Source organism: Giraffa tippelskirchi, chromosome 8, assembly GCF_054371585.1.
Source record: "Giraffa tippelskirchi isolate mGirTip1 chromosome 8, T2T-mGirTip1v1.2.pri, whole genome shotgun sequence".
NCBI classification, from domain to species: domain Eukaryota; kingdom Metazoa; phylum Chordata; class Mammalia; order Artiodactyla; family Giraffidae; genus Giraffa; species Giraffa tippelskirchi.
In genome coordinates this window covers 51419850-51447375 of record NC_137282.1, presented here as the reverse complement: position 1 = coordinate 51447375, position 27526 = coordinate 51419850, and the positions used below count along the sequence as shown (strand labels likewise).

General features: G+C 41.3%; 1 protein-coding gene and 1 pseudogene across 1 annotated transcript in view; one reads left to right on the top strand and one right to left on the bottom strand.

Annotated features, from left to right (window-relative positions):
* DNAH5 (dynein axonemal heavy chain 5) overlaps positions 1–27526 on the bottom strand; it is a 310603-nt gene that overhangs the window by 167097 nt on the left and 115980 nt on the right. The window contains exons 25-35 of the mRNA XM_081520843.1: positions 25125–25343; positions 23745–23807; positions 22427–22665; positions 21478–21718; positions 18176–18375; positions 13714–13867; positions 11396–11559; positions 9358–9514; positions 3799–4011; positions 1704–1928; positions 130–302 (exon numbers count right to left, since the gene is read on the bottom strand). Coding sequence (XP_081376969.1) covers positions 130–302; positions 1704–1928; positions 3799–4011; positions 9358–9514; positions 11396–11559; positions 13714–13867; positions 18176–18375; positions 21478–21718; positions 22427–22665; positions 23745–23807; positions 25125–25343 — 2048 coding nt within the window. The remainder of the gene's footprint in view (positions 1–129; positions 303–1703; positions 1929–3798; positions 4012–9357; positions 9515–11395; positions 11560–13713; positions 13868–18175; positions 18376–21477; positions 21719–22426; positions 22666–23744; positions 23808–25124; positions 25344–27526) is intronic.
* On the top strand, positions 22997–23665 carry LOC145517061 (large ribosomal subunit protein eL33 pseudogene; annotated as a pseudogene).

Sequence of the window (27526 nt, the reverse complement as noted above, 5' to 3'; positions counted from 1 at the left end):
AAACACCGAATTTCAAAGAGTTTCGTGTAAAAGAGGCCATCAGTCAAAATCCGCTGTGCACCTGAAGAGAATGAAAATGTGGGCAGTGGGGGAGAGAGAGGCTGAGAAATCATAGAAGCCTTCCATCACCTGTCTGTGAGCGGTGTTATGACAAGCCTGTCAGTGCAGCCTAAAAATTCATTCTGGTAGATGAACGGCACGTCTGTGATGTGAACCATCATCTTGTCAGAATCTTCATTAAAATAAAATCTGCACTGTTTCAGCCACTCAAAGTCCGAAGGGCTCTTGATATGCATGTGACACTGAAATGCAGAAGGTGTATTTTAAAACTGAGAGGAGAACCATTCATTAACTAGACAAATCAGCATCCAGGTAGATCAGAATGTGAAGTAATGGAACCCAGAGACAACCCATCTGGTTGGAGGATGTCAGTTACATCACCATCCAACCCATTCATTTATTGATAAGAAAAAAAGAAGAGAGATACTTTCAAAGATATAAGAAAAGGAAAATTCAAGAGAAACCCTTGATTGTGCCCCTCAATTTAAATAACATGATCTATTTTAATAGTAAGATATTTATTTCTTAAATTTCATTCTTCAATGCCCAATACCACAGTCCTAACTATGAAATACAATCTATGAAAAACATTTTTGGCTTACCAAGATAGAACTAAACAATCTCATCAGGGTAAAAAAGTCATCTCTTCTGCTTACAAACAAGTACACTGTTGGGGTTTTTATAATCCATTAATTATCCTTGCCAGGATTTGAAGCAGGCCAAAATTTCTAACATCTAAATGGCACGTTATTGCCCAGCAATGCTTCTGTCTGAATTTTTTTAACCAAAATTTTAAGCCACTTTAATCATTTTTTTTGACAAATAAGAAATCTAAAATTACCCTGAGCCCTTTATTTCTCAGAAAGGCAAACAGTGTGCTTAACTATTAGGAGAGGAGATTAGCACATAACAGCCTGAATGTGCCACCTTTATTTCCATTACTTCAGAATCAACTTTTCATAATCGTTTTTACATAATGGGGTGAGACACAATCCAGAAAAATATTATGAAAATAAGAGCTTCATGCCTCTTATCTAATGTCATATTTTACAGTAGAGGGCAAATTTCATTTCACGTTTCCTGTTCTCTACAGCTACCAAACTCTCTTTCTCATCCTTGTTCTTTCTTTAAAGGCAAAAATCTGCATGACAACTGAATGTCACAAACTATGTGAGGAAAGACCATTTGCAATCAACGAATGTAGCAAAACTTGTTAAATTTGTGATTTATATTAATAAAAACCCTTAAAACTACTAAGCAGTTCTACTGGCAAGATCACTTATTATTTCTGCACCAAGAAATTAGTCACCTTCAATTTAATAACCAAAAGAAGCATAAGACAAGCGAAAGCTCTTGAGGACGCTACATGACATTTCAGCATCATCATTAAAAATGATCACGTAAAGAATTTCAAAATAAAGTCTAATTGCCTCCATAACACCTTAGCTGAGATCATCAGAAAATAGCTGAAATTTCGGCTAAAGGCTAAAAAGAAAATCTGACAATTTCTTTTCATAAAGATGCCTCTTTGCTTGAATTTTATCTTTTCTTTGAATTTATTCACACTATTCCTGTTGGGTAAACAAAGATAGTGTCTAGTATTTGTTCTTCTGTATATGCCACAGCATTTGTAAAGCATTTACCAGGTCATCAAAGATATCTCGTTGGTGCACATGAATAGTAATCAGAGTCTCATATTTAACTCGTTCCACGGAACTCAGGTCCTTGGTCGTCATGTCTATCAATGTGCTCAGTAGCTCCAGGAAAGACTGATTGGTTTTCTGCATGATTTTTTTATCAAATTTGGCATTTCTAAGGGCCTCTTCTGAATCCCGTGTCCATATCATTTGAATTCCTAATAATCCAACCTTATGGAAACAAAAAAGGCTTTATGAGTGTTATGGCATATGAACATATTTAAATAGAAATTACAACAGTTGTGATTATTATGCAAATGTCAAGCCATCCTGTATTATACCAGCTTGACGGGTTGCTTCAAAATCTATGGAAACTCTATGCATGTTGTTTACCTGACAATTAAACATATACAGCCTCGTGATGTGGCTACAATTTTTTTCATCTCACTTTAAGTCATACTTCTCCCACAATAGATTTTAAGTTACTGACGTGGAAAGAATATGTCTTCAATCTACTTTCATCAAACCAACAAAAGGTTTATACATAGTACCACAAAATCTTTACCGATCACATCACTAAGGAAATATCATTTTCTGTATTTTGCTGCTGAAATGTATTTGTCATTTTTCTAGTAAAACACACTCCGTACATTTTATGATTTATGTCCTAAAGAAATTCAGTAGGAAAAAAATATTTTAAAGAAATTATATTCACTCCCACTCCTTTGCTGCCCAGCACGTAGGATCGTTGTTACCATCTTCCTAGATTCCGTGTATATATGTGTTAATATACGATATTTGTCTCTCTCTTTCTGACTTACTTCAGGAGAGGGTGGGTTGCTTTGAGAGAATAGTACTGAAACATATACAATAACATATGTTACATAGATAGCTAGTGGGAGTTTGATGTATGATGCAGGGCAGCCAAAGCCGGTGCTCTGTGACAACCTGGAGGGATGAGGTGGGGAGAAAGGAAGGATGGGGGTTCAGGAGGAGGGACACGTGTATGCCTATGGCCAATTCATGCTGATGTACAGCAAAAATCATCACAATATTGTGAAGAAATTATCCTCCAATTAAAATTTTAAAAAGGAAAAATAAATACCTGAGGAGAGTGAAAAAGTTGGCTTAAAGCTCAATGTTCAGAAAACTAAGATCATGGCATCCGGTCCCACCACTTCATGGGAAATAGATGGGGAAACAGTGGAAACAGTGTCAGATTTTATTTTGGGGGGCTCCAAAATCACTGCTGATGGTGATTGCAGCCATGAAATTAAAAGACGCTTACTCCTTGGAAGGAAGTCTATGGCCAACCTAGATAGCATATTTAAAAGCAGAGACATTACTTTGCCAACAAAAGTCCGTCTAGTCAAGGCTATGGTTTTTCCAGTGGTCATGTATGGATGTGCGAGTTGGACAGTGAAGAAAGCTGAGCACCGCAGAATTGATGCTTTTGAACTGTGGTGTTGGAGAAGACTCTTGAGAGTCCCTTGGACTGCAAGGAGATCCAATCAATCCATCCTAAAGGAGATCAATCCTGGGTGTTCATTGGAAGGACTGATGTTGAAGCTGAAACTCCAGTACTTTGGCCACCTCATGCGAGGAGTTGACTCATTGGAAAAGACCCTAATGCTGGGTAGGATTGGGGGCAGAAGGAGAAGGGGACGACAGAGGATGAGATGGTTGGATGGCATCACCGACTCGATGGACATGGGTTTGGGTAAACTCCGGGAGTTAGTGATGGACAGAGAGGCCTGGCGTGCTGAGATTCATGGGGTCGCAGAGAGTCGGATACGACTGAGCGACTGAACTGAACTGAACTGACATATTAAAAAAAAGAAAATGTACCAATATTTCTATAGCACAAATACATATATCTATAAGTATATACATGTATAGATACAAATACATAACAGCAACAATCTGTAGTTGAAATTTTTAAACTTATCTGTATTTAACAAATTCTTATGAAAATCTCAATACTGTTCTCGAGTTAAATTATAGGCAGGTGTGTCATTTATAATAGACAATGTATAAGATCTAAAATGACTCTTCTGTTAAAAAAAAAAAAAAAAAAACTTTCCAATTTGAATACACTAACCTGAGCAGGGAAAGAAGAAAGAAATTCAATCAGTTGGAAACCTGTTTCTTGAATATTTGCTGCTGCCTGGCAAATCACAAGATGTAATGAGGCCTGAGATTCCTCCAGGAGAGAATTAAGCCAAACTTCCACATTGCCCTCTGCCATCACGGGTTTATGCAATTCAACCGTCTCACCCTCTCGAGAGGAAATTGACAGAATGCGATCATAGATCTGTGTTAGAAGCCCAAGAAAAGCTATATTTATATAAAGAATGAATTTTTCCATTGTCCTCTTGTCAATGTTATCCGTCCTGTAGAAATTTAAGCTATATATTATAAAATAAAAGGCAAAGTATGATACAAATTCAATTCCAAAACAATTTTTTCAAAAGATAGCCATGAAATCAAAAAGGGAATACTAAACCAATTTCAAATACTCTACGCTTAAGAAGGAAAATTTTGTTTTGTAAGAGAAATATTCAATACAAATGTGATAACCAAAAAGTCTCTGAAGTTTCCCCAGATGAAACGGGACTCTCTGAGAGCCAGCCATCCATACCAACAGCTTATCAAGTTGACCTTAGCAATCACCTGGTCAAAATAATCAATGCAAACATCTCACATGGTGATTCCAATTCTACACTAAACATTATGCTCTTTACAGAGGCTGTTGGTTGCACATAATATATTCTAATGCAAACCCAGCTCCTAGTCTGGTGATATCACTTTCATTTCCATGCAGTACGGCATAATGAGAATGTCTGCAGTATTTAGAGCTCAAAACACAGTTTAGGTGGTGCTGTGCTTATCCACTGACCGTCCAGTGTTGGAAGACAGATCTCTGAGACCAAACTTTCTGTCTCCAATTAGTCATTAAAAGTCATGCCTGTCTTACTTCGCTACTCACCTTACCGGCCACTCATGCCAACTAAACACAATATTGTTGGCCCTCTACATCCATGAGTTCCAATTCCAAGAACCCAGCCAATCTCTGATCAACAATATTTGGAAAAAGAAAAAACATTCCAGAAAGTCCCAAAAAGCAAAACTTGAATTTGCCACATACTGGCAACTACTTATACAGTACTTACATTACATGTGGAGAAGGAAATGGCAATCCACTCCAGTAATCTTGCCTGGAGAATTCCATGAACAGAGGAGCCTGGCAGGCTACAGTCCATGGGGTTGCAAAGAGTCAGGCATGACTGAGCAACTGTCATTCATCACTACATTATATGGTAAATAATCTAGGGACCATGCATTTTTGTTGTTCAGTCACTTAGCTGTGTCCAATTCTTCACAACCCCATGGACTGCAGCACACCAGGCTCCTCTGTCCTCCACTATCCTGGAGTTTGCTCAAATTCCTGTCCGTTGAGTCACTGATGCTATCTAACCATCTCATCCTCTACTGCCCCCTTCTCCTTTGGCCTTCAGTCTTTCCCAGCATCAGGGTCTTTTCCAATGAGTCAGCTCTTCTCATCACAGGGCCAAAGAATTGGAGCTTCAGCTTCAGCATCAGTCATTCCAATGAATATTCAGGGTTTTTTCCTTTAGGATGGACCAGTTTGATCTCCTTGCTGCCCAAGGGATTCTCAAGAGTCTTCTACAACACCACAATTCAAAAACATCAATTCTTTAGTGCTCAGCCTTGTTTATGATCCAACTCTCACATCCATACATGACTACTGGAAAAACAATAGCTTTGTCTATACAGACCTTTGTGAGCAAAGTGATGTCTCTGCTTTTTAATATGCTGTTTAGGTTTGTCATAGCTTTCCTTCCAAGGAGAAATGCGCAGGTATTCAAATACTACTACTTTCTATATAAGAGACTTAAGCCTACACGAATTTTGGTATTCTCTGGTGTCCTGGAACCAATCCTCTCCACAGTTACTGAGAAACAACTATGATGCCAATTATAAAGTAAAGGCAAATGTTTGTTTTGTTTTTGTTCTCTAATAAATGGAATATTGTCCCCTTGGGCTCATATTTAGTCTGCATTAATTAAATGCTCCTTGGTTGTCCACAGAGGTTATCTACCAAGAAGCTGATGAGCCCTGAGTTTCAGGGTCCCTCCTTACACAGATTCTTCTAGGTCCTGAATATAAATTTGTATTTATAATCTTATAAAATTTAGGATCCACAAAACCAGGATCTACTCCTCACTGTTAGACACCTTATGGCAGAAACAGCAACAAGAAAAAAAAAAAAGCAATGCTACTTATTTTTAAGAAGTAATTGCTATGAACAGAGGCTGAAAATGAGGAAGTTTCAACTATCTTCAGTGTACAATCAGATAATGAGAAGCTTTGCTTTAGGACCATAAAGTCCTGGGGATAAAGCAGAAAGATTTGAGCAAAACATCAAGCAGAACCTCCCAGGTAATTCGATCCCTTCATTCAACCCATAGATCCAGTAGATCTACAAGAAACATTGATTTTTTTTAAACCAGTCAATCCACACTGTCTCCTCTCGCCCTCCACTGATGCCCTTTGTTGTAGCAACTCAGCCTTTTCCATCCTGACTTTGCAATCATTTTCAACACCGATTTCCTTGCCCCCATTCCATTCCAACTCCTACCGTGACACAGAAGATCTTTCTGAAACACAAAGCAGGCCACTTCTCTGTTGAAACCCTCCCTCCCACCCCCGCCTTTTGTCACATTCATGATGAAGTATGTTCCATAGTATGATGCACTTGGCCCTCTGGAATATGGTCCATGCCTCTTTCTCCTCCTTTTCCCTTTGCTCATCAGCCTGTGTTCTGGATGTAACTGTGTCCTCCAAAAATATATATTGAAGCTTCAAGCTCTAGAACTGTGAACAGACCATGCATCCACTGTCGTGTCTGACTCTTTGCAATCCCATGGATTGTAGCCCACCAGATTCCTCTGTCCATGGAATTCTCCAGGCAAGAAAGAATACTGGAGTAGGTAGCCATTCCCTTCTCCAGGGCATCTTCTCAACCCAGGGATCAAACCTGGGTCTCCTGCATTGTAGCAGATTATTTACCATCTGAGCCACAAAGGAAGCCCCTAGTACCTGTGAATGAGACCTTATCTGGAAATAGGGTGTTTGCAGATGTAATCAAGATGAGGTCACCTTGGATGGCAGTGGACTCGAATCCAGTAACAGGCATACTTAGAAGAAGAAGGAAAGCTAGATGCAGACACACAGGGAGAAAGTCTCATGAAGACAAAGGTGGGGATGGAAGTGATGTGTCCACAAGCCAAGGAACACCAAGGATTGCTGACCACCAGCAGGACTAGGAGACAGGCAGACCCTCCCTCAGAGCCGCCAGTAGGAATCAACCCTGCCAACATCTTAGTTTGGATGTCTAGCCTCCAGAACCATGAGAGAATAATTTTCTGTTTTAATTCATGGAAGCCCTAGGAAAGTAATACACTCCTAACATACCCACACTTCTGACATCCCAGGCTGCCCATACCCCAGAGCCCTTGCACTTGCCCTTGCTCTAAGCAGAGGCCAAGGAGGTCCCTTCCCCACCTTCCTGATATGTTTTGCTCCCCTTCAAAAAACCAGTTCAAACATCATGGTCTCCTGCAGGAAGCCTTCTGGTATACCCCTTACATGCAGGTTAGGGCTCCCTGGTGGGCATTCCCATGCTTGTGCATCACATGAACAGATGCATGCATGCTATGCCCAGTCATGTCCAACTCTTTGCAGCCCGATGGGCTGTAGCCTGTCAGGCTCCTCTGTCCATGGGATTCTCCAGGCAAGAATAATGGAGTGGGTTGCAGGAGCTACCCTGGTGGCTCAGATGGTAAAGAATCTTCCTGCAATACTGGAGACCCAGGTTTGCTCCCTGGGTCGGGAAGATCCCCTGGAGAAGGAAATGGCAACCCACTCCAGCATTCTTGCCTGGAGAATCCCTTGGACAAAGGAGCTTGGTGGCTACAGTCCATGGGGTTGCAAAGAGGTGGACATGACTGAGTGACGAACACAAGAGCACAGCAAATCAAAAATATCATCAGTTTAATGGCCAAATTTCTCTTGAATGTTGTGCTGCATAAAAACAGCTGTAGTATGGATTGCAATATATTCTTCCTCGGAACCTGACTGACATTATGCCAATGAGGGGTTAAAAGACTGGCTTCTAATGGCTTCCAAGAATCCACCTGCCAATGTAGGGGATGCAAGAGACACAGGTTCAATCCCTGGGTCAGGAAGATTCCCTGTAGAAGAAAAGGCAACCTGCTGCAATATTCTTGCCTGGAAAATTCCATGGAAAGAGGAGTCTAGTGGGCCAAAACCCATGGGGGGCAAAGAGTCAGACATGACTGAGCACACACAGGCACACAATGGACCAACCCTACTGCTGCAGGAGCTGCGCTCTGCAGACCCACCAGAGCACGAGTTCCCTCAGGGTGGTATGTTGCCACTGCTAAGCACAGCACCCAGTCCATGGTATTTGCTCAACAGATGTAAACTGCATTCCAGGATGAACAAACAAATCATACTGAGGGCTGTACGAAGCACCATAGAGGAACGGCATATGTTACCCAGCTGAAAGGGTCACTTTTTAGGGAATTTGGGGTGAAAGGGTGAATTAGACAATCTCTTCTAGCAGCTGTGCAAATGTAGTTTTCCTCACATTGAATGACTTCTTTTGCGTCTCATGAATGTCACCATTCTTCAAACTTATTGGGAGTGTTTGGAAAAAAAAAAAGAAAGAAAAAGTTTTCAATGGAGCATGATGAAAAACATGGAGGATCATTATACCCAAACCATCCAAAGCCTCATTAAAACAATTAAATCAGGGAATTTCCTGGTGGTGCAGTGGTTAGGATTCAGTGCTTTCACAGCCACGCCCAGGGTTCAGTTCCTGGTCTGGGAACTCCCACATGCCATGCAGTGCAGCCATAAAATAAAATAAAAATAAAATAGAGAAGGACATAAATGCTGAATATTCACTGGAAGGATTGATGCTGAAGCTGAAGCTCCAATACTCTGGCCACTTGATGTGAAGAACTGACTCATTGGAAAAGACCCTGGTGCTGGGAAAGACTGCAGACAGAAGGAGAAGGGGACGACAGAGGATGAGATGGTTGCATGGCATCACCAACTCCATGGACATGAGTTTGAGCAAGCTCCAGGAGGTAGTGAAGAACAGAGGGGCCTGGCAAGCTGCTGTCCATGGGGTCGCAAAGAGTCGGACATGATTTATCAACTGAACAGCAACAAAGATAAATAAAATAATCAAGTAACTATGGCAATTCTGTTCAGTCAAAGCACTATTTGATAAACAATTATTAACAGCTTTTTTTGCTTTGTCAAATTTCTAAACAGTTAACTTGACATGTAAATCCATGAATGCTACATACAAAGCATTCCTAATCAGATTTAAAATATTTGTTATTCACATCTATCCTTTAGATATTAAAATATCACAAGGTCTGAAGGCAAACGGGGCCCAAATGTATCTTTTTAGTCATTGGGTGATGTTTAATGGAGAGGGAGGTAATCCTTAGTAAACACTATCAGAGAGCTATTTAATAAAGACAGTTGAGATTCCAGGATGTGTAAATCACTGGCCAGGAAAGAGAATTAGGCAAACCTTTTCATGGAACTTGACGGTCTTAATGTTGTCGAACACATTCAGTAAATGGGCTTGTATCGTGTGCGGGTCTGATGCCTGCCCCAGAATCTCCAGGAGAGCAGGGTCCGAGACGAAGAAGAACCGAGGAAAGCAAAGTCGTTTTTTCTCCAAGTATCTAAGTGGGGAGGAAAAGGTAAACTTCATAAACACACAAAACAAGCCTTTCTAGGAATACGTTAATCTGGATGGAAACAGGGAAAAAGACTTTGAGAGAAACTAATTTTCCTACACAATGGTTTTGCTTTGTTCCGTTTTCTTTTCTTTTGTTACTAATTTTGCCAAGTGGGATTCCATATTCTATTGGGAGACTGTTTTTTTTTTTCCCAGAACTGATAGAATTTCTTTATTTTTCACAAATATAATGCATATATTTGACTTAACCTGGAAATGTTTGTACTATGTAGAGGACAGGAAAAATTACACACAGGGTGATTTTTTTGGTTTTGTGTTTGTTTTGTTTGCAAGTGTCATGCTATGTCAGCTAAAGGCTGACAATTCCAATTCTTAGCATTGCATCCTTTTATTTTTATTTTTTTTAATTTAGCTGTGCTGGATCTTAGTTTCAGTACACAGGATCTTAGTTGCAGCATGTGGGATCTAGTTCCCCAACCAGGGATCGAACCCAGGCCCCCTGCATTGGGAGCTCAAGAGTCTTAACCACTGGACCACCAAGGAAGTCACAGGACTGTATCTTAAAAGAATCCAATGAATCCATCGCTGAAGCAGAAGCGAAATCCAGCTACATGGAAGGAAGGGTTTTGACTCTGTTCTCTGCCTCCAGGATCTGCCAAAACCCACAGAATGTTTTTCGTTCTATCATCACCCTACTTTTGCTGCACTTTCGTTTCCATATTTAACATATTTCTACTTCAGTGATTTTATCATGATTCACCAAAGAGTAAGAAAATTATTTATTATTCTTGGAATTCATCCAGCCTCCACATATATCAGCACAGGTGTGTCTGCATATATTGACAGGTATTAGATTAAGCTCTTGTTTTTCTATAAGCTTGACTGCTTGTATATACTACACAGTTCATCTTGTTCTTCAGTCAGTCAGTTCAGTTGCTCAGTCGTGTCCGACTCTTTGTGACCTCATGGACTGCAGCACACCAGACTTCCCTGTCCTTCACCCACTTCCAGAGTTTGCTCAAACTCATGTCCATCGAGTCGGTGATGCCATCCAACCATCTCATCCTCTGTCGTCCCCTTCTCCTCCTGCCTTCAGTCTTTCCCAGCATCAGGGTTTTTTCTAATGAGTCAGCTCTTTGCATCAGGTGGCCAAAGTATTGGAGCTTCAGCTTCAGCATCAGTGCTTTCAATGAATATTCAGGACTGATTTCCTTTAGGATTGACTAGTTGGATATCCTTGCAGTCCAAGGGACTCTTGAGAGTCTTCTCCAATACCCTAGTTCAAAAGCATCAGTTCTTTGGCACTCAGCTTTTTTTATAGTCCAACTCTCACATCCATACATGACTATTGGAAAAACCATAGCTTTGACTAGATGGACCTTTGTCAGCAAAGTAATGTCTCTGCTTTTTAAAATGCTGTCTAGGTTGGTCATACTTTTTCTTCCAAGGAGAAAGCATTTTATAATTTCATGGCTGCAGTCACCATCCATCTTCTCAGTTCTCTATTTTGTTCTTAGTTGAGTTTAATGAAATAATTTGCTTCTTTAGATGTTTATCCAAGAAAGATATCAGAAAAACAGGTATATTCATTTTAAAAACAAGGACTGTATGAAAATATTTTCAAGATCTTGTCCCAGTGATGGAAGAAGCTGTTAATCTTATAATTTCAACATCAGAGAAAATCAATTAATAGTAACTCATTGGAGAGTGGATAAAGCTCCAAACGCTCAGTTTTATCTATGCCACAATGTTGGTTATGAATAAAGTCTAAGCAAAAGAAAACCAATTGGCTAATTCCATCTAGTTTCTCTGATTCCTTTCATCTATAGGATGCTAAGAGCCTTCACAAAGCCAGTGAACTTACCCAGTAAGGGATTTCTGGCAGATTTCCAACTGGTCCAACAAGTGTGGTAACAGCTGCCCCATGGTCTCATCTCCAACACAGCACTGAACCACATTAGGCATCTCATGGGCCCGAGTCATGATCTTCACCCAAGATTTATCGATATTGGAAAAGCGCTTGGCTTCCTATCAGAACAAGGTAACAAAGCACACTTGGACACGTCTGTGACCTCAAGGATAGAGTGTTTTATATACCTCCCTCTAAGGGTGGACTTCTGAACAGTCTGGATACCCGCATACACCTGAAATGTCATACATACTCTATTTCAATCCTCCCTGGGCCTTTTGCACTATAACATCCCTTCATGCATGGATAGGAGAGTTGGACCCTAAAGAAAGCTGAGCGCTGAAGAATTGATGCTTTTGAACTGTGGTTTTGGAGAAGACTCTTGAGAGTCCCTTGGAGACTCTCAAGGAGAGTGCAAGGAGATCCAACCAGTCAATCCTAAAGGAAATCAGTCCTGAATATTCACTGGAAGGACTGAAGCTGAAACGCTGTCGGAGCCAGCCGACGAGTCAACGCAGGCACAAACGCGGGATTCTTCGGCGTAGAAAGAGACAGACACAGAGACACAGAGAGACACAGACACAGCGGGGCGTTGAGAGGATCACTGCAACCTGTAATGCCTCTGTGTCTGTCTCTTTCTACGCCGAAGAATCCCGCGTTTGTGCCTGCGTTGACTCGTCAGCTGGCTCCGACAAAACGCCAATACTTTGGCCACCTGATGCAAAGAACTGACTCATTGGAAAAGACCATGATACTGGGAAAGATTGAAGGCAGGAGGAGAAGGGGACAACAGAGGATGAGATGGCTGCACGGCATCACAGACTCGATGGACATGAGTTTGAGCAAGCTCTGGGAGTTGGTGATGGACAGAGAACCCTGGCGTGCTGCAGTCCATGGGGTCGCAGAGAGTCGGACACGACTGAGCGACTGAACTGAACTGACCCCTTCTTAAATAAGCATCTTCAGCTCAAACCTGAGACTGACATTATGTTAACTGAAAACAGGAAGTAGATATAAAAATAATAATACAATACAAGATAATATGGGAGAAAAGGACCTTCCCAATTGTTTTCAATAATTTCCAAATTAAGTGAAACTTATGCTTTTCAAGCTTTCTACACTGAGCATTGAATCATTTGTGTATTTAGAAAACAGACATTTAAAAATTTTATAATCAAAATTAATTATAATATAGCCTTAATATTTTGAAATATTTTTGAATCGATTTTTTTAGGAAAAATGGAAAATGCACAGTTTATTTTGAGAGAGTAGGAATACTTCTTATTTTCTTTCTTAAAATTTTCTGAATTTTACCAATGAGCACATATATCAAATATGAGAGGCAAAAACTCTACCTAGCTCCTCCAACATTGTATGTGAAAGTTTCCATCATTAAGTCCAATTTGAGACTCTTCTTCACCAATCGAGAAGAAAAACATGCCCAAATATAAGTGCAAAAATAAATAAATAATTAAAATTTTAATGTATGGATATATTTCATTGGTAACCACACACACACACACACAAAATATCTGCTAATAGATCTGTCTTCTATAATTAAACTGAAAACTAACCAAAGAGAAAGCTAAGGAAACCAAAGTGAAGAGAACACTCAACATTATCATGCTTCTAAAACTCTTATTGCTAAAATGTTATAATTTTGCACACAATTTAAGGTAATTGAATAAGACTCCTTGAAATCTGGTAAAAAAGAAAAAATTTTAATCTCAAACTATACTCCATACATACCTAGTGATATGATTACAATTTGTTGAGAAAAACATACTCAACATCTTGATAAGAGGCCTGTGTTGTTTGGGAGCTTTTCCTTGCAGATTCCCGCCCCTCAATTTTACACTACAGATATAATTGGGTATATTTTATAGTGTGAGTTATTTTAAACTGTCAGTAATAGAAGAACAAATTATCCTACCATTGTCAAGATAACGACTGTGTAATTCCACAATGTTCCAAGTTCCACCTTCAAATTATCTGAAGAAGTATATCAATTATGCAGGCCTTCATTCTTTGATTTTTAACCCTCCATTTCCTATAAATCTTCACAATCTTAAAGCATTCTTACTCTTATTTCCATGCCTCTCTCTTCCACAATTTCTCTCTCTCTCTCAAGAATAGTTTGACAACAGTAACAAAAAGCTTGGAGAAGGGGTGGTTCGATAGAGGTAGAAATATTTTTGCATTTTTAAAGGGATAATGAGCTATTAGTTCTCGAAGTTAAAAACCTAATGAAATCACAGAGAAATTTCTAAGACCTTGGGAAGTTGCTTGGCAATGTCTCCTCCCACAAAGACGGCTTCTAGGTAGATCCACAAATTTTGCACCATCATCCAGTTCTCAATTATGTCTGCTGAGTTGGAAAGGTGTTGTACCCACTTTTGAATCTGGACTTTGAATGGCATATTGTACCTAAGATGAGAAACACATTCAGAATTTGGGGATTTTTGGTATTTCATTTTTGTTGTTTTCAAACTAAAGAGGTTTTAAAAATCCTGATTTTCACATATTTCATTACAACTTTGATTATGTTCCTGCTTTTAAAATGATGTTACCATATTTGTGTAGGATTTAAGATTAATATAAATAGAAATCTATTACATTTAAATTAATGACATCATTCATGATGCTCCTACTCTTATTTTTTCTGTGCTTGATAAAATATTCTCAGAGAAATGTTAACATATCTCACTATGATTATATGGGTTTTTTTTCCTTTATATTTCTTCTGATTTTTGCTTTAAGTATCTTTGTTTCTTTGTTGTTAGGTGTCTAATGGTTTATGCTGTCTATTTTCTTAGTGAATTGTACCTTTTATCATTAAAAATATTCATGTTTGTTTCATTTAAAAATAAACTTAAAATAATTTTTTTTTTTTCAGGTGTTCTACCTTCAATGTCACCCACAGAGTACCCCCTCACACACACTTCCCCTCTCCCTCCCCCAGGGGCGGATCCTCTCATTTCTCCTCCTTCCCAGGATCTCGGGGCCCTTGTGCAATTCCAGCCCTCAGCCCCGAAGCTTCCTCCCCAGGAATGCCTCCTCCGGGCGGTCCTCCTCTTTCATTTCCCTTCTTCACTCTCGCTTCTTCTAAGAGGTCCTCCGCTGTGAAAAGCAGCAGCCGGGGTTCTTCTTCACACACTAGACCAGGGTGGGGCCACGGGGAAGAAAAGGCACAAATGCCTTTGGAGAAATGGATGCCCACGCGTGACACGCAGACACAGCCTCGAGTGCAGGAGGCTTGGGTGCAGAACCCGCGCGGACTACTTGGCACCCTGACCCAGGGCCCCGTCTCTCCGGGCCCCATCACCTTGGTCCGCCAGCAGGGGTAACACCCCCTTCGCCACGGGCTGCTATAGGGACGACCTAGGGCTGGGCTCACAGTGACAGAGCGGTGGCTGCTCTGGGGAGGGAAGTGGCCTCCCCAGACTTGGAGAGGGGCTCCTGACACAGAGCCCCGCTGGGAGGACCCCCCACCCCCCGGCTCCCTCCACAGCCTCTCCGGTCTAGGCTGACCCCCTGACTCCTCGGGATTTGCTGCAGGGAGCCGGAGTGGGACGAGGACTCCCAGGAGCTGACCAGCCCCACTCGGGGTGGGCAGCTCCCTCCTCCGCAGGTCAGAGGGAAGCCTGAAACCCAGGGCCCCACCTCCTGGAAGCAGGGCACAGCCTTGGGGACCATCCGAGGCAGCACCAGCCTCCACATGCTGGGGATCAGAAGGACAGACCTGCAGACCGAGCTGGGGGGCTCGGCAGCTGTGAAGCCTACTGCCCCAAGTGTGGCGCTCCAAATAAAGCTATGGTTTTCATATGAAAAATATTAAAAATAAATAAACCAATGCTACTGAGTGCTTAATTCATCACTACATGCTGGGCATTGTTAAACTGACTTTTCCCCCTTGTGATTCAGAGCATAGAGAGGTGCCCTGAAGTAGGAAATGGCAACCCACTCCAGTATTCCTGCCTGGAGAATTCCATGGACAGAGGAGCCTGGTGGGGTACAGTCCAAGGAGTCGCAAAGAGTCGGACACGACTGAGCAACACACACACGCACACACACAGAGGTGGGAGACGTGCCATCTAAGGAGCAGATCAGACCTTAGACTGGACTCCACTCATTCGAGTCTTTGTTGCTGCAGGCAAGGGAATAACTTTCTCTCTGCTGACCTTCTGTGCCCTTTCCATGGGGTCTCTGGCTTTTCACGCAATATGGAACCATTACGGAATCATTGGAAGGGACCAAACAACAAATTCAGCTTTCAAGTATGATGCTGTCTGGACTCTCTCTTTAGCCTGCCCTCTTCTGGGCCTCTTTCCAACTTCCCATCCACTCCTGTTTACCTCACTCATGTCTGTGTGTACACATATGCTTGAGGGTTTCTTCATGTCCACACATAAACCCTGACAGCCACATCTCTGCTCCTCTCATAGTTAATCTATCTTCCCATTTTCCTCTTGAGGCAGAAAATGACAGTGGTCTTCCAAAGTCTTTGATCTTTTTCTCCCTCTTCTTTAGATATACAACCCCATTTCTACCTACACTCATAGGTACCCAGTTAAAATACTGAATTTCCCAGCCTCCTTTGCAGCAATGTACAGTTGGGAGATTAAGTTCCACATCAATATTTCTCAGCACTAGCTGCATATTCTAATTATCTGATAAACATGAAAAACTACCAACGCCTGCCTAGATCCCACCCCCGGAACTCTGATTCAATCGGTTTGGGATGCAACACAAGCACTGGGAATTTTTTTTTTTAAGTTCCCTAGAGGATAAGACGGTTAGATGACATCACCTACTCGATGGACCTGAGTTTGAGCAACTCCGGGAGATGGTGAAGGACAGGGAAGCTTGGTGTGCTGCAGTGCATGGGGTCGCAAAGAGTCAGACATGACTGAGCAACTGAACAACAGCAACAAAGCTATGTCTAGTGTGTAGCCAAATCTGGAAACCACTTTTCCAGATGAGAAGTGAGCAGCAGCACTGGATGTAAAGAATAGATGGAGGAGAAGGGCTACACCTGGAAAACAGAGTGAGACAATGCTTGGGTCCCCAGTGACGTGCTAGAGCCCACACTCCCACCTGAGCCACTGACCTTGGGACTCTTTGTACATGAGAAAGATGCAAACTTCAGTCTTGTTTAAGCAATATTGCATGTGGTGCTTCTGTTATTTGCAGACAATTTTAATCCTAAATGATTGTACTTCCTTTCATTGTTTTTCCTCTTCTCTTTCTTCTCCATTTATTGATCTCTCCAGTCCAACATTAAATGGACTGGAAATCATCTCAAATATTAGTCATATTAGTGAATAAAATTTTCATTTCCCTATTCTTATGTGCTAAACAGATTGCTTTAATATTCTACACATCTTTCTGGGGGTTTTATTCATGCTTTTCACAAGAATATAGGTCCATAGCAACTGAGATATTTGTTCCATTCACTGTTCTATTCAGTGCACCCAGAAGACCATAGGCCACATGGTGGTGGTGATGGTTTAGCTGCTAAGTCATATCCAACTCTTCTGCAACCCCAGGGACTGTAGCCTGTGAAGCTCCTCTGTCCATGGGATTTCCCAGGCAAGAATACTACAGTGGGTTGCCATTTCATTCTTCAGGGGATCTTTCCCAACCCAGAGAGAGATCAAACTCAAGTCTCTTGCACTGCATGTGGATTCTTTACCACTGAGCCACCAGGGAAGCCCACGGCACATGGAAGGTGTTCCCTAAATTTCTGTTGAACACGTGTTCCTCCCCAACTCTTGTCTGTGGGTTCCATGCCATTGGTAAGAAAAGGTTACCCATTCCTAACACTATGTTTAAGGTATATGTGTACTTTTTCTACCTCCATAGGGTATGTTATCTTCCATCTATCCTTAATTCTGGTTGGGTGTAAACATAACCGAATTCATTTGAAAAAAAAACACCAAATTCTGATTAATGGATTGGCCAAAAAGTTCATTAAAGGTCTTTCTGTATTGGCCAACCCGATAGTTCAGACTCAAGGTTACAAATGGTCTAAATCTCTAAGAACTAATTTTATATTCTGTATTACTCACTTCAAACACTTACACAATTACCCTATATTTGAGAAAATCCTGATAAACAAAAAAAATTATTTCACAAAGAGCAAGAGGAAGCACTGAACCAAAGAAATCTAAGTTTATGAGTCTCTGGGTCACATGTCCAAAGTATGACAGCTTTCTCTATTGCTGTTGTCAGACGGAAATGTTAGGTTGGTATCAGTCTGTGCTGTTTTACTTCTCCTTATGAATCACATACATTCTCCATCTTAATCTGTCACCCCATTAAAGCAGGTACACAACTAAGAGTTTCTAGTCCATAGATGTTGACAAAAAGGTTTCCGAAGTAAAGTCATTATTCTAAAATCCAGAATAATTTTCCCTCTAGAATCTAGAGCCTGTCGAGCTGTCAGCTGTGCAGTGAGGCTTGTCAGCAGCAAAGCTGAAATACTCTGCAAAATCCAAGTGACTAATTACATGTTGCGTTATTTTGCCCAATTGAGGGTCTCCAACACATCCCCCAAAGAGAGGATAATGAAATAAAAACAGTATTATCCATGCTGTGCCAAGGGCTAAAATTAAAACAAGTACTTTTGATGTTGAATAAATTAAATGAGGAGTACTGTTGCGTTTTTTAATTAATCTCCCTTGAAGTGTTTGGTATTACAGTTCTCAAACCTTAGGGGAAAGATTGTCCTACCTGTTGCTCAGGAGGGAACCCAGTAACATCAAGCTGTCCTCCATGTTGGCGATGATTTCCGACGTACTGTCTCCTCTCAGGAGGAGCTCTCCACGGGTTTTAAAGCTGCCAAATGTGAATGTTTTGTTGTCCCATTCATTAATCACTTGCTTCAGCTTTTGTTCAATGTCCCTCTCTTTCACAGCACTGATACAGATGTCCTATTAAAAATGAAAGCTCTCATTTAATCACCTGAAAGTCACACATACTTCTTGAATAGTAAATTCAGCAGAAGTCCTGTCTTCACTCCTTTTATATGTATCTATAAATACTATGGAGAAGGCAATGGCACCCCACTCCAGTACTCTTGCCTGGAAAATCCCATGGACGGAGGAGCCTAGCAGGCTGCAGTCCAAGGGGTCGCTATGAGTCACACAACTAAGCAACTTCACTTTCACTTTTCACTTTCATGCATTGGAGAAGGAAATGGCAACCCACTCCAGTGTTCTTGCCTGGAGAATCCCAGGGATGGGGGAGCCTGGTCGGCTGTCGTCTATGGGGTTGCACCGAGTCGGACATGACTGAAGCGACTTAGCAGCAGCAGCAGTAGCAGCATAAATACTTATATATTTCCAGATCTAGACTATAGTATGTCCTCTCCCACATGATGCAGCAGTTAGGATGCCTGGTTTTCACCCAGGTGGGCCCAGGTTATACTCCCAGTGTGAAAAAGAAGATCTTTGGGGGCTTCCAGGTGGCGCTAGTGGTAAAGAATCTGCCTGCCAATGCAGGAGACATAAGAGATGGGGGTTCAATCCCTGGGTAGGAAAGATACCCTAGAGGAGGAAATAGCACCCTACTCCAGCATTCTTGCCAGGAAAATCCCATGGACAGAGGAGCCTGATGGGCTACAGTCCATGGTGTCACAAAGAGTCAGGCACCACTGAGCATCTGAGCACATAGCACAGCACAGACTACAGTATAAGAAATGGTATGTGTGTGTCTATAGGGGCTTCCCTGGTGTCTCAGATGGTCAAGAATCAGCCTGCAATACAGGAGACCTGGGTTCAATCCCTGGGTTGGGAAGATCCCCTGGAGGAAAGCATGGCAACCCACTCCAGTATTCTTGCCTGGAGAATACCCATGGACAGAGGAGCCTGGTGGGCTACAGTCCATGAGGTCACAAAGAGTCGGACATGACTGAGCGACTAAGATAGCACATAACAGAGTGTCTACAGATACATGCAGATATAGATGTACCCTAATTTGTAAAATTTTCCACCAAACTATTCCAGAAAGAAAGATGACAGAAAAGATGTGCAGAAGTGAAATACTACTCAGCCATGAGAAAAAAGGAAATCCTGCCATTTGTGACAACATGGATGGACCTTGAGTTCATTGGTTTAAGTGAGACAAGTCAGACAGAAAAAATCAAATACTGTAGGATAACCCTTATATGTGGAATCTTAAAAAAAAAATAAAGAAAAAATCCTGAAAGAAAAGAAAGTGAAATGGTAGTTACCAGGGGCTGGAGGTATGGAAATGGTAAAGATGTTCTATCTATTTGCAAATAGTAGATAAATAAGTCCTAGAGATCTAATCCACAGTTCAGTGATTACAGACAACAAAACTGTATTCTAAACATCAAATTTCCTAAAAGACTAGATCTAAACTCTTTCCACCAGTAGAAGAAATGGTAATTGAGGTGTTAGCTAACACACTGAAGATTATACTGCAATATAAATGTATCAAATCATTATTCTGAACACCTTAAATTTACACAATGTCAAATGTCAATTATATCTCAATAAAAATTGGGATTAAAAAGAAATGCAATAACATTTTAATTTTACAGCTTTAATCAAAAACTCAAAATTTAACACGTCTCTCCTGAAACTACCACAACACTGTTAATCGACTAAATCTCAATACAAAATATAAACTTAAAAGTTTGGGGAAAAAAATTTAATGTGTCTCTGATTTAACTCTAAAGTCGAATCAATGCAGTACAAGATGAAAGAAAGAACAGAAACCTGCCATCTTCCTAGTTCTCGGGTCACTTTCCCCGTCTTCTCTGCAGCCTTATCTTCTCCTGGACCATTAGTCAAACTCATCCATGCCAACTTCCCACCTCACACTGCACTGCCTGTCTGGATGAGTTCTTCCACGACTACGCAGCCAGCAACTTCTGCATCTCCAGGAAAAACCCACATCCATTTGCCTACTGGGCTCCTCTGCTTGGATGCATCAAGGGAACCCAGAACACAATCTGTGAATATCGAACTCACGCCCAAATCAAGCTCATGGTCTTTGCACCTTATCATTCTATCTGATTCCCTTTCAGTTTTCCCCATCTCAGTTATAAGCACCATCATTCGCCTAGATCTCTCGGCAAGAAATCTAGGGTTCATTCTTACCCCTCCTGTTCCCCTATCATGTTCCCTCCATCATCAAATTCTACCCAGTTTTACCTCCTAACGACCTCTTCAGTCTTTTCTCCTCTACTCGAGTTTCCCACCCTGCCCCCTCAGCTGATGCATCATCTCTTGCTTGGGATATTCGTATAAGCTCCCAATTGGTTTTCCTAGGATTCCCCCTTTATGTCTTCCAATCTTTTCTCCTCACAGCTACCAGAGTGATCTTTACAAAATGCAAATTTAGCCACACCATTCCCTAATCAAAATATATCTCCCAGAGGGCTTGTGATTGCTCCCAAGGTTGAAATCAATGGCATGTTCTAGCCGCCCTCCACCCACCCCATCTTCAGCTGTCTCCTCTGTCCCCCACCTCCACACCTCAGCCACCCTGGCCTTTCAGTCCCCTATACCTACACCTCAGCCCCTTCACCCCTGCTGTTCCAGCGGCCCGACACTGCCTTCTCTGCACTTTCCAAGCCCCTCACCCCCTCACCACACAAGCACACCCCCTTCACCCAGAAGTCATGCCCATGCACCCCAGTATTCTTGACTTTCATCACCCTCCCTCCACCCCCATATAGGTCCACCCCCTTATTAGAGGCTCTCATAGAGCAGCACTCTTCATTTACTGAAGCTTGTACCTACACCTTCATTTGTACAATTATTTAATGATACAAACTTTTAATGGTCTACGAAGGCAGGAACGCGTCCTTCTGTCCCCAGCACTTAACACAGAACGTATCACATCAATATTTGTTGAAGAAGTAAAAGGTGACTCGCAGGAAAAGAATTTTGATTGTCCTCACCTGATTTCCTTCTCCAACAGTCCATAAGGTAGGAAAACTATGAAATAAATCCCCTGGGACCTTCCAGTCTCCCACTACATCACATCCTCTATCATCATACCTCTATTTCCTCCTTGTATTTCAGAAGAGGGGCCTCCATGATATTCCTTAACTTGAAAGTCTCACTCCCCACATCCAGACTGTGCCCAGTGACAGTCGTTATCCTTTCCCAGTGCCGTTCCATCATGGCCTTACTGGCCATGTGCTCCAGCAGTGGGCAACACTCACTGAAGTCATCAATGGTCTTCTTCAGATCCAAAAAAGCCTGCCAGTCCTTCAAGGCTCGGGGCAGCTTCCGACACCTGCGAAGCAAAGCCAGCGTGAAAGGTCAGTTGAATATAAGCCTGGATGTCTCTAGTCCAAGACTGTCTGCTAGCATTTCTATCAAAAACGGCCACCCAGAACAGCCACCACGTTGTTAAATCTCACAGCTCAGAGGATAACTGTAGGATTTACATTACAGAAAACCGCTCCTCCCAAACAGGACTAATATTTTCAATTCCTTCATAAAAATTAGGTAAGAGGCATTATTTTAAAGAAGGTGCTTCTCAATTCAATTCAATTCTCCAGAGCCATATTGAGACCCTAGAGTACAAAGCACAGCAGAATGTACCAGCTTATCAACTGAAAATTACAACCAATAACTCTCCATTTTCTTTAGGTTCAATATTTAAAAGATGTAGAAAAATCAAAGGGCTCTTGCTTTTATTCCAAATAAATCATCTAACATAAACTTCAAATGTCTGGTAAATGTAATATAAATAGAGATCAGCTCTAAGCTGCAGAAAAGCCCCTGGAAAGATTCATCTGGGTTTAAAGAATGCAGTTGTCTCACCAGGTACACACTGGGGTAATTAATAGTGTTTGACAAGGGTGATGTCAACAGACAATAGCAATGAAACACAATGTGCTCTTGAAACATCTGAGTGAAAAGAGAACCCGATAACCTATCAAAGAAGAAAGTATTTGAGGTTCAATAGCTTTGGGCATGCTAAACATTAATTTCTCACCTGTTCTGGAACTCTAAAAGTTCACTGTTGATTTTTTCAATATTTACTTCTGACCACAGGATATCGTGATAGCTATTTACAGTGTCTATGACACTGTTGTACAGAGTGTATATTTTTTGAAGAAGATTTAGTTGCTTCTTGATTTCGAGAAGCTTAGGATATTGCGTGACCGGCAGACCAAAAAGCTCCTCTCCCCCAGTATAGGTGATGTATTTCCGATAGATATTATCAAATTGATTCTAATAAAGATACAAGTGAAAACTCATCAAAAATGGTTTACACATGAATAAACATGCAAATGAAAAAAAGACTGACAATAAGCAAACATGCACGATCTCTGATTCCATGTAAATAAGAATACTGTAGGAGTACCATTAACTACATGGGAACCAATTCTAATTATAAACATACCAAATCACAGTTTTTAAAAGGTAAATATATACTGTATTCCACAATGAGCTTCTCTATATTAAGAGGGGGGAAAGTATGTGTTTAAAACACATTGAGCTCTTTCAGCCATCTTAGACCCTGTGGAGGCCTGCTGGGAACAGGACTTCTAAAACGACAAACATGTCTGGCAGGCTGCGGTGCAACACCATTTTTGCCTGCTCTAAGCAGGGTCTACAGAACCAGAGGGAGCACACAGCTCTCCTGAAAATTGAAGATGCATATGGTCGAGATGAAACTGAATTCTATAAAAGCAAGGGATGTGCTTATGTGCACAAAGCAAGGAACACCACAGTAACTCCTGATGGAAAACCTAACAAGACCAGAGTAATCTGAGGAAAGATAACTTGAAAGTGGCTCAGTCGTGTCCGACCTGACTCTTTGCAACCCCACAGACTATGCAGTCCATGGAATTCTCCAGGCCAGAATACTGGAGTGGGCAGCCTTTCCCTTCTCCAGGGGATTTCCCAACCCAGGGGTCAAACCCAGGTCTCCCACATTGCAGGCAGATTCTTTACCAGGTGAGCCACAAGAGAAGCCCAAGAATACTGGAGTGGGTAGCCTAGCCCTTCTCCAGCAGATCTTCCTGACCCCGGAATCAAACCGGGGTCTCCTGCACTGCACGCAGATTCTTCACCAACTGAGCTATCAGCGAAGCCCAACAATAACTTGTGCTATGGAAACAGTGGTATGGTTAGTGCCAAATTACGAAGCAGCCTTCCTGCTAAGGCCATTGGACACAGAATCCATGCGATGATGTACCCTTTAGGATTTAAACTTGCTGAAAAGTAAATAAACAAAACTGTGGAAATAAAGCAAAACACATCGAGGTTTTGGTTGTATAGGAGGTCAAAGAAACTAAACAGATTACCTGAAACATGATAAGTCTATCACTGGCTTCCTGGGGTTTCAAGCCACTAGCCATTGGACCATTCTGAAACAAACAGTTTAAAAAGATAAAATAAAATGAAGTATCTGCATGCAAATTTCATAAGCTCAATGTATTTGCATATCAAATTTTGTTTTCATGCATGTCACATATAGGATAGGAAATATAGCTTTTTATTTGTAAAAAAAAGGACTCAAGAAAGTGACTCGTTTGGAAATATTTTCAAGGCCAAAAAAGCCAAGTTAATGTCAGAACTTTCATATGTCAAGAAATTTTGAAAATTAAAAATATGTGCCATTCATCTACTAGGCGACACAGACAAAGAAGGGTCAATAATTGTAAGAAGTACAGTGTCTGGTTTGAGCTAAAGCACTAATGCCACACAACCTACAGACTTCATCACTCTAATACCTATTTCTAAAGTGACTTGTAATATTAACATTCTAATCAGGTTTTCCTACATTGCTGCTACTGCTGCTAAGTTGGTTCAGTCGTGTCTAACTCTGTGCAACCCCATAGACGGCAGCCTACCAGGCTCCCCCATCCCTGGGATTCTCCAGGCAAGAATACTGGAGTGGGTTGCCATTGCCTTCTCCACATCAAACACTATTCTGACCTTAATTTCACCTGTATCAAGTCACCTATCTCAGAGTGTTTGGGATGGTTTAGTAAACCTAAGGTCGATTACAGAACCAGGTAAGAGGCCAAATGAATGGTAGATGATCCTGTAGAAAGGAGATCACTTGGCAGTAAATCAAAAAAATCTGGATGTCTGTGCTTCCTCAACCATGAAGTTGGTGCATGAATCTAGTCTCCTAACTTCATTCATTTTAGTGTGTTACTATTAATAGATAAATATTTTACCCTATACTTTACACATATCCCCTCTGCAGCACATTAAATTGGTTGGAAATGGGTCTCCTTAAACAACATATTCCCAGTTGAAGATTCTGCACCAAAACTCATATACATACAGTTAAAATATGGACTCAATCTGTTTTGTCCACTTTTGTATCTTCAGCACCAAGGGCAGCTCTGCAGTATTTGCAGAACAATGAATGCTATGAGAAGGATGATCACAATAACTATAATTGAGTAATATTTGTCTACGCAAATCTAGAAAGCTACCAAACACTTCAGTAAGAGACCAATGATATAAACAGCACTTTTTAATTTCCATTTACTGTTGAAATTATCCTGGATGAAATTGAAGGGGAAAGGTCTGTGAAAGGGAAATACCTTTGGTCTCATAAAAATAAAAATTTCCATTTCTAGGGGGATTTCATTAAGTTTGACATGTAAGCTTTAAACAATATTTGGTATGCTGTATTCACTCTTCCCCAAAAATACACACAGTCGTACCACATCGTAATCCTGATAGAACTGGTGACAGTCTTGGAGGAAAACCTCCACGGTACCAATAAGCTCTTTTCTGAAACCAGGTTGTAGTGAGACTAGTTCATTCTGCACTTCGCAGGCACGTGCCAGAAGCTTCTCCCAAGAGTAACGCAGGGTATCCACTTTGTCCATCTCTTCCTTTGCTATCAGAAGCCCGTATTTGTTAAGCAGGGTATAGGATTCCTACAAAAAGAAGAAAAATTTGATTTCTGCCAGTCAGATGCATAAATCTACACACAGTCATCTTTTTAAGGCATCAGAAAGAAAAAAACATCAGCAAGACAGGGCAACTGTCAAGAGAGTTCTAGTTACTCTACTTGCAAACTTGAAAAAGCTTAAGTGAGCAATGGAGCCACGGAGCTTCAGTTTCCTCATCTGTAAAATAGGAAAATTTCCTGGATATATCACAGGATTTTCACGAATATGGAAAAGATAACATTTTAAATGTATTTTGAAAATTATAAATCATTATACAAACAAAAGGTATTTTTACTTAGGCCCCTAAATTGTATTTGAAGGCTATAAAATTAAGTAGATGAAAAACATAGAACAATTTAACTGCTAATTTTAGAATAACAAAATGAATCAGTTTTAACTCTATCCTATTTCACTTTGTTGGTAAAAGGTTCCAACAGTAAGACATAGGAGGGCATTCTTGAATCATACCCTGAGCCAAGTCATTGTCCTAAGGATGAAAAATCCTGGACTATTCTTTTGTCTAGAAGATTAAAATGAGGCAAAGTTTGGTTTTCATGAGAAAAAAATTTTCCTAAATATCCCTGGCCTCTTTTCCCACCCTTACTCTTCCTCTTAGACATAGAATGAACACCTGATTGTTGACTTGAGGAAAAGATTATTGATTTGGGCATGTATAGCACAGGGTTTTTCTCCCTCCCTCTTTCTTCTGCAAGGCATGCCTCCAGTCTACACTTCAGTGCCAATCAAATTGAACAAAGTAACACAGATTGTCAGCTTTACAGTGTTGTCTTTGATGGATGAGAAAGTATAATTCTGGGACTCCATGTCCACAAGCCCATTGCATGTGTGTATAGGATGGAAAGATGGGGGAAGTGAGATACAGTGGGAATATAGGAGCCAAACACCAAACCAGATCTTCCAAATAACTTCTATCAGTACTAAAGATTGCATCTTAATCTTGACTACTTGACAAGGGTTTGTCTTAACTCTGAGGTCAGGGGTAAGAGTTGGCAATTGCTGGATCTCTTCTTCAAACCCCTTCTCCAAATTCCCCTGGTCCTATATCACATGGGGGGTCTTTGCCTTGATGTTTCAATTCTCAAGAAGAGCACAGTGGAAATGTGATTTTCCTGACCCAACTTGACAGAGGCACAAACCTGAAGTCATCTCTGTCCTTTTCACTACAAATTGAAATTTTCCAAAATTCGAAGTGCAGAAAATATGATACAAGGCTATGATCCTGACTATCAGAGTTTAAGTCCAGACATTTAAGTTATAGTATGATGAAAAGAGGCTTCCCTTGTGGCTCAGATGGTAAAGAGTCTTCCTGCAATGCAGGAGACCTGGGCTCCATCCCTGGGTTGGGAAGATCCCCTGGAGAAGGGTATGGCAACTCACTCCAGTATTCTTGCCTGGAGAATTCCATGGACAGAACAGCCTGGTGGGCTACAGTCCATGGAGTCACAAAGCCTCGGACATGACTGAGCAACTAACACATATGATGAAAAGACAACATTTTATATCTGAAATTGTTTTAATGATATAGTTATATTAGTCTCATATAGAAGAATATAGTAACCCATTCCTAATAAAGAATTTTCATCTAGAAAAGATATGATAAAAACAAAAGTAACGTACAACATTAATAAAACTGCATGACTTCTTTGACCCTCAGTTTCCATGTGTGTATGTAGGGGGTTGTAGCAAGGATGAAACAAGTTAATATGGAGTAAATTCATGAATGGCCACCATCAGTGCCCCATCCAGGTCCTGTTTGCCAGCTGACATTTGCATCCCGGCTGCTGGGCATGTTGGCTGTAGGAATCGAGCTGCCTTCTTCCCTTGAAAATTGTCCTTGGCTGATAGGAGCCTCCTCATGGGGAGATTATGGTCAATGACCAACTCTTCTGGGGAATAAAGACAGTACCCCCTTGCCTCAAGGTGGGGCCAACTGTGTGGTACACTTCATGCTCCAGAACCGCCTCTGGGGTCAGGCTGATAGTCTACAGCTGAGATCACATCCCGGCATGGCTTCCTCCCACACCCACCCTGGTCCTTCCTGTTTCTCTCACTCTGCTTCTCTCATACGCACTCGTCAATAAATCACTCATGCAAAAACCCTCATCTCAGGCTCTGCCCTTAGGGACCTCAGATGCCACAGAAAGGAC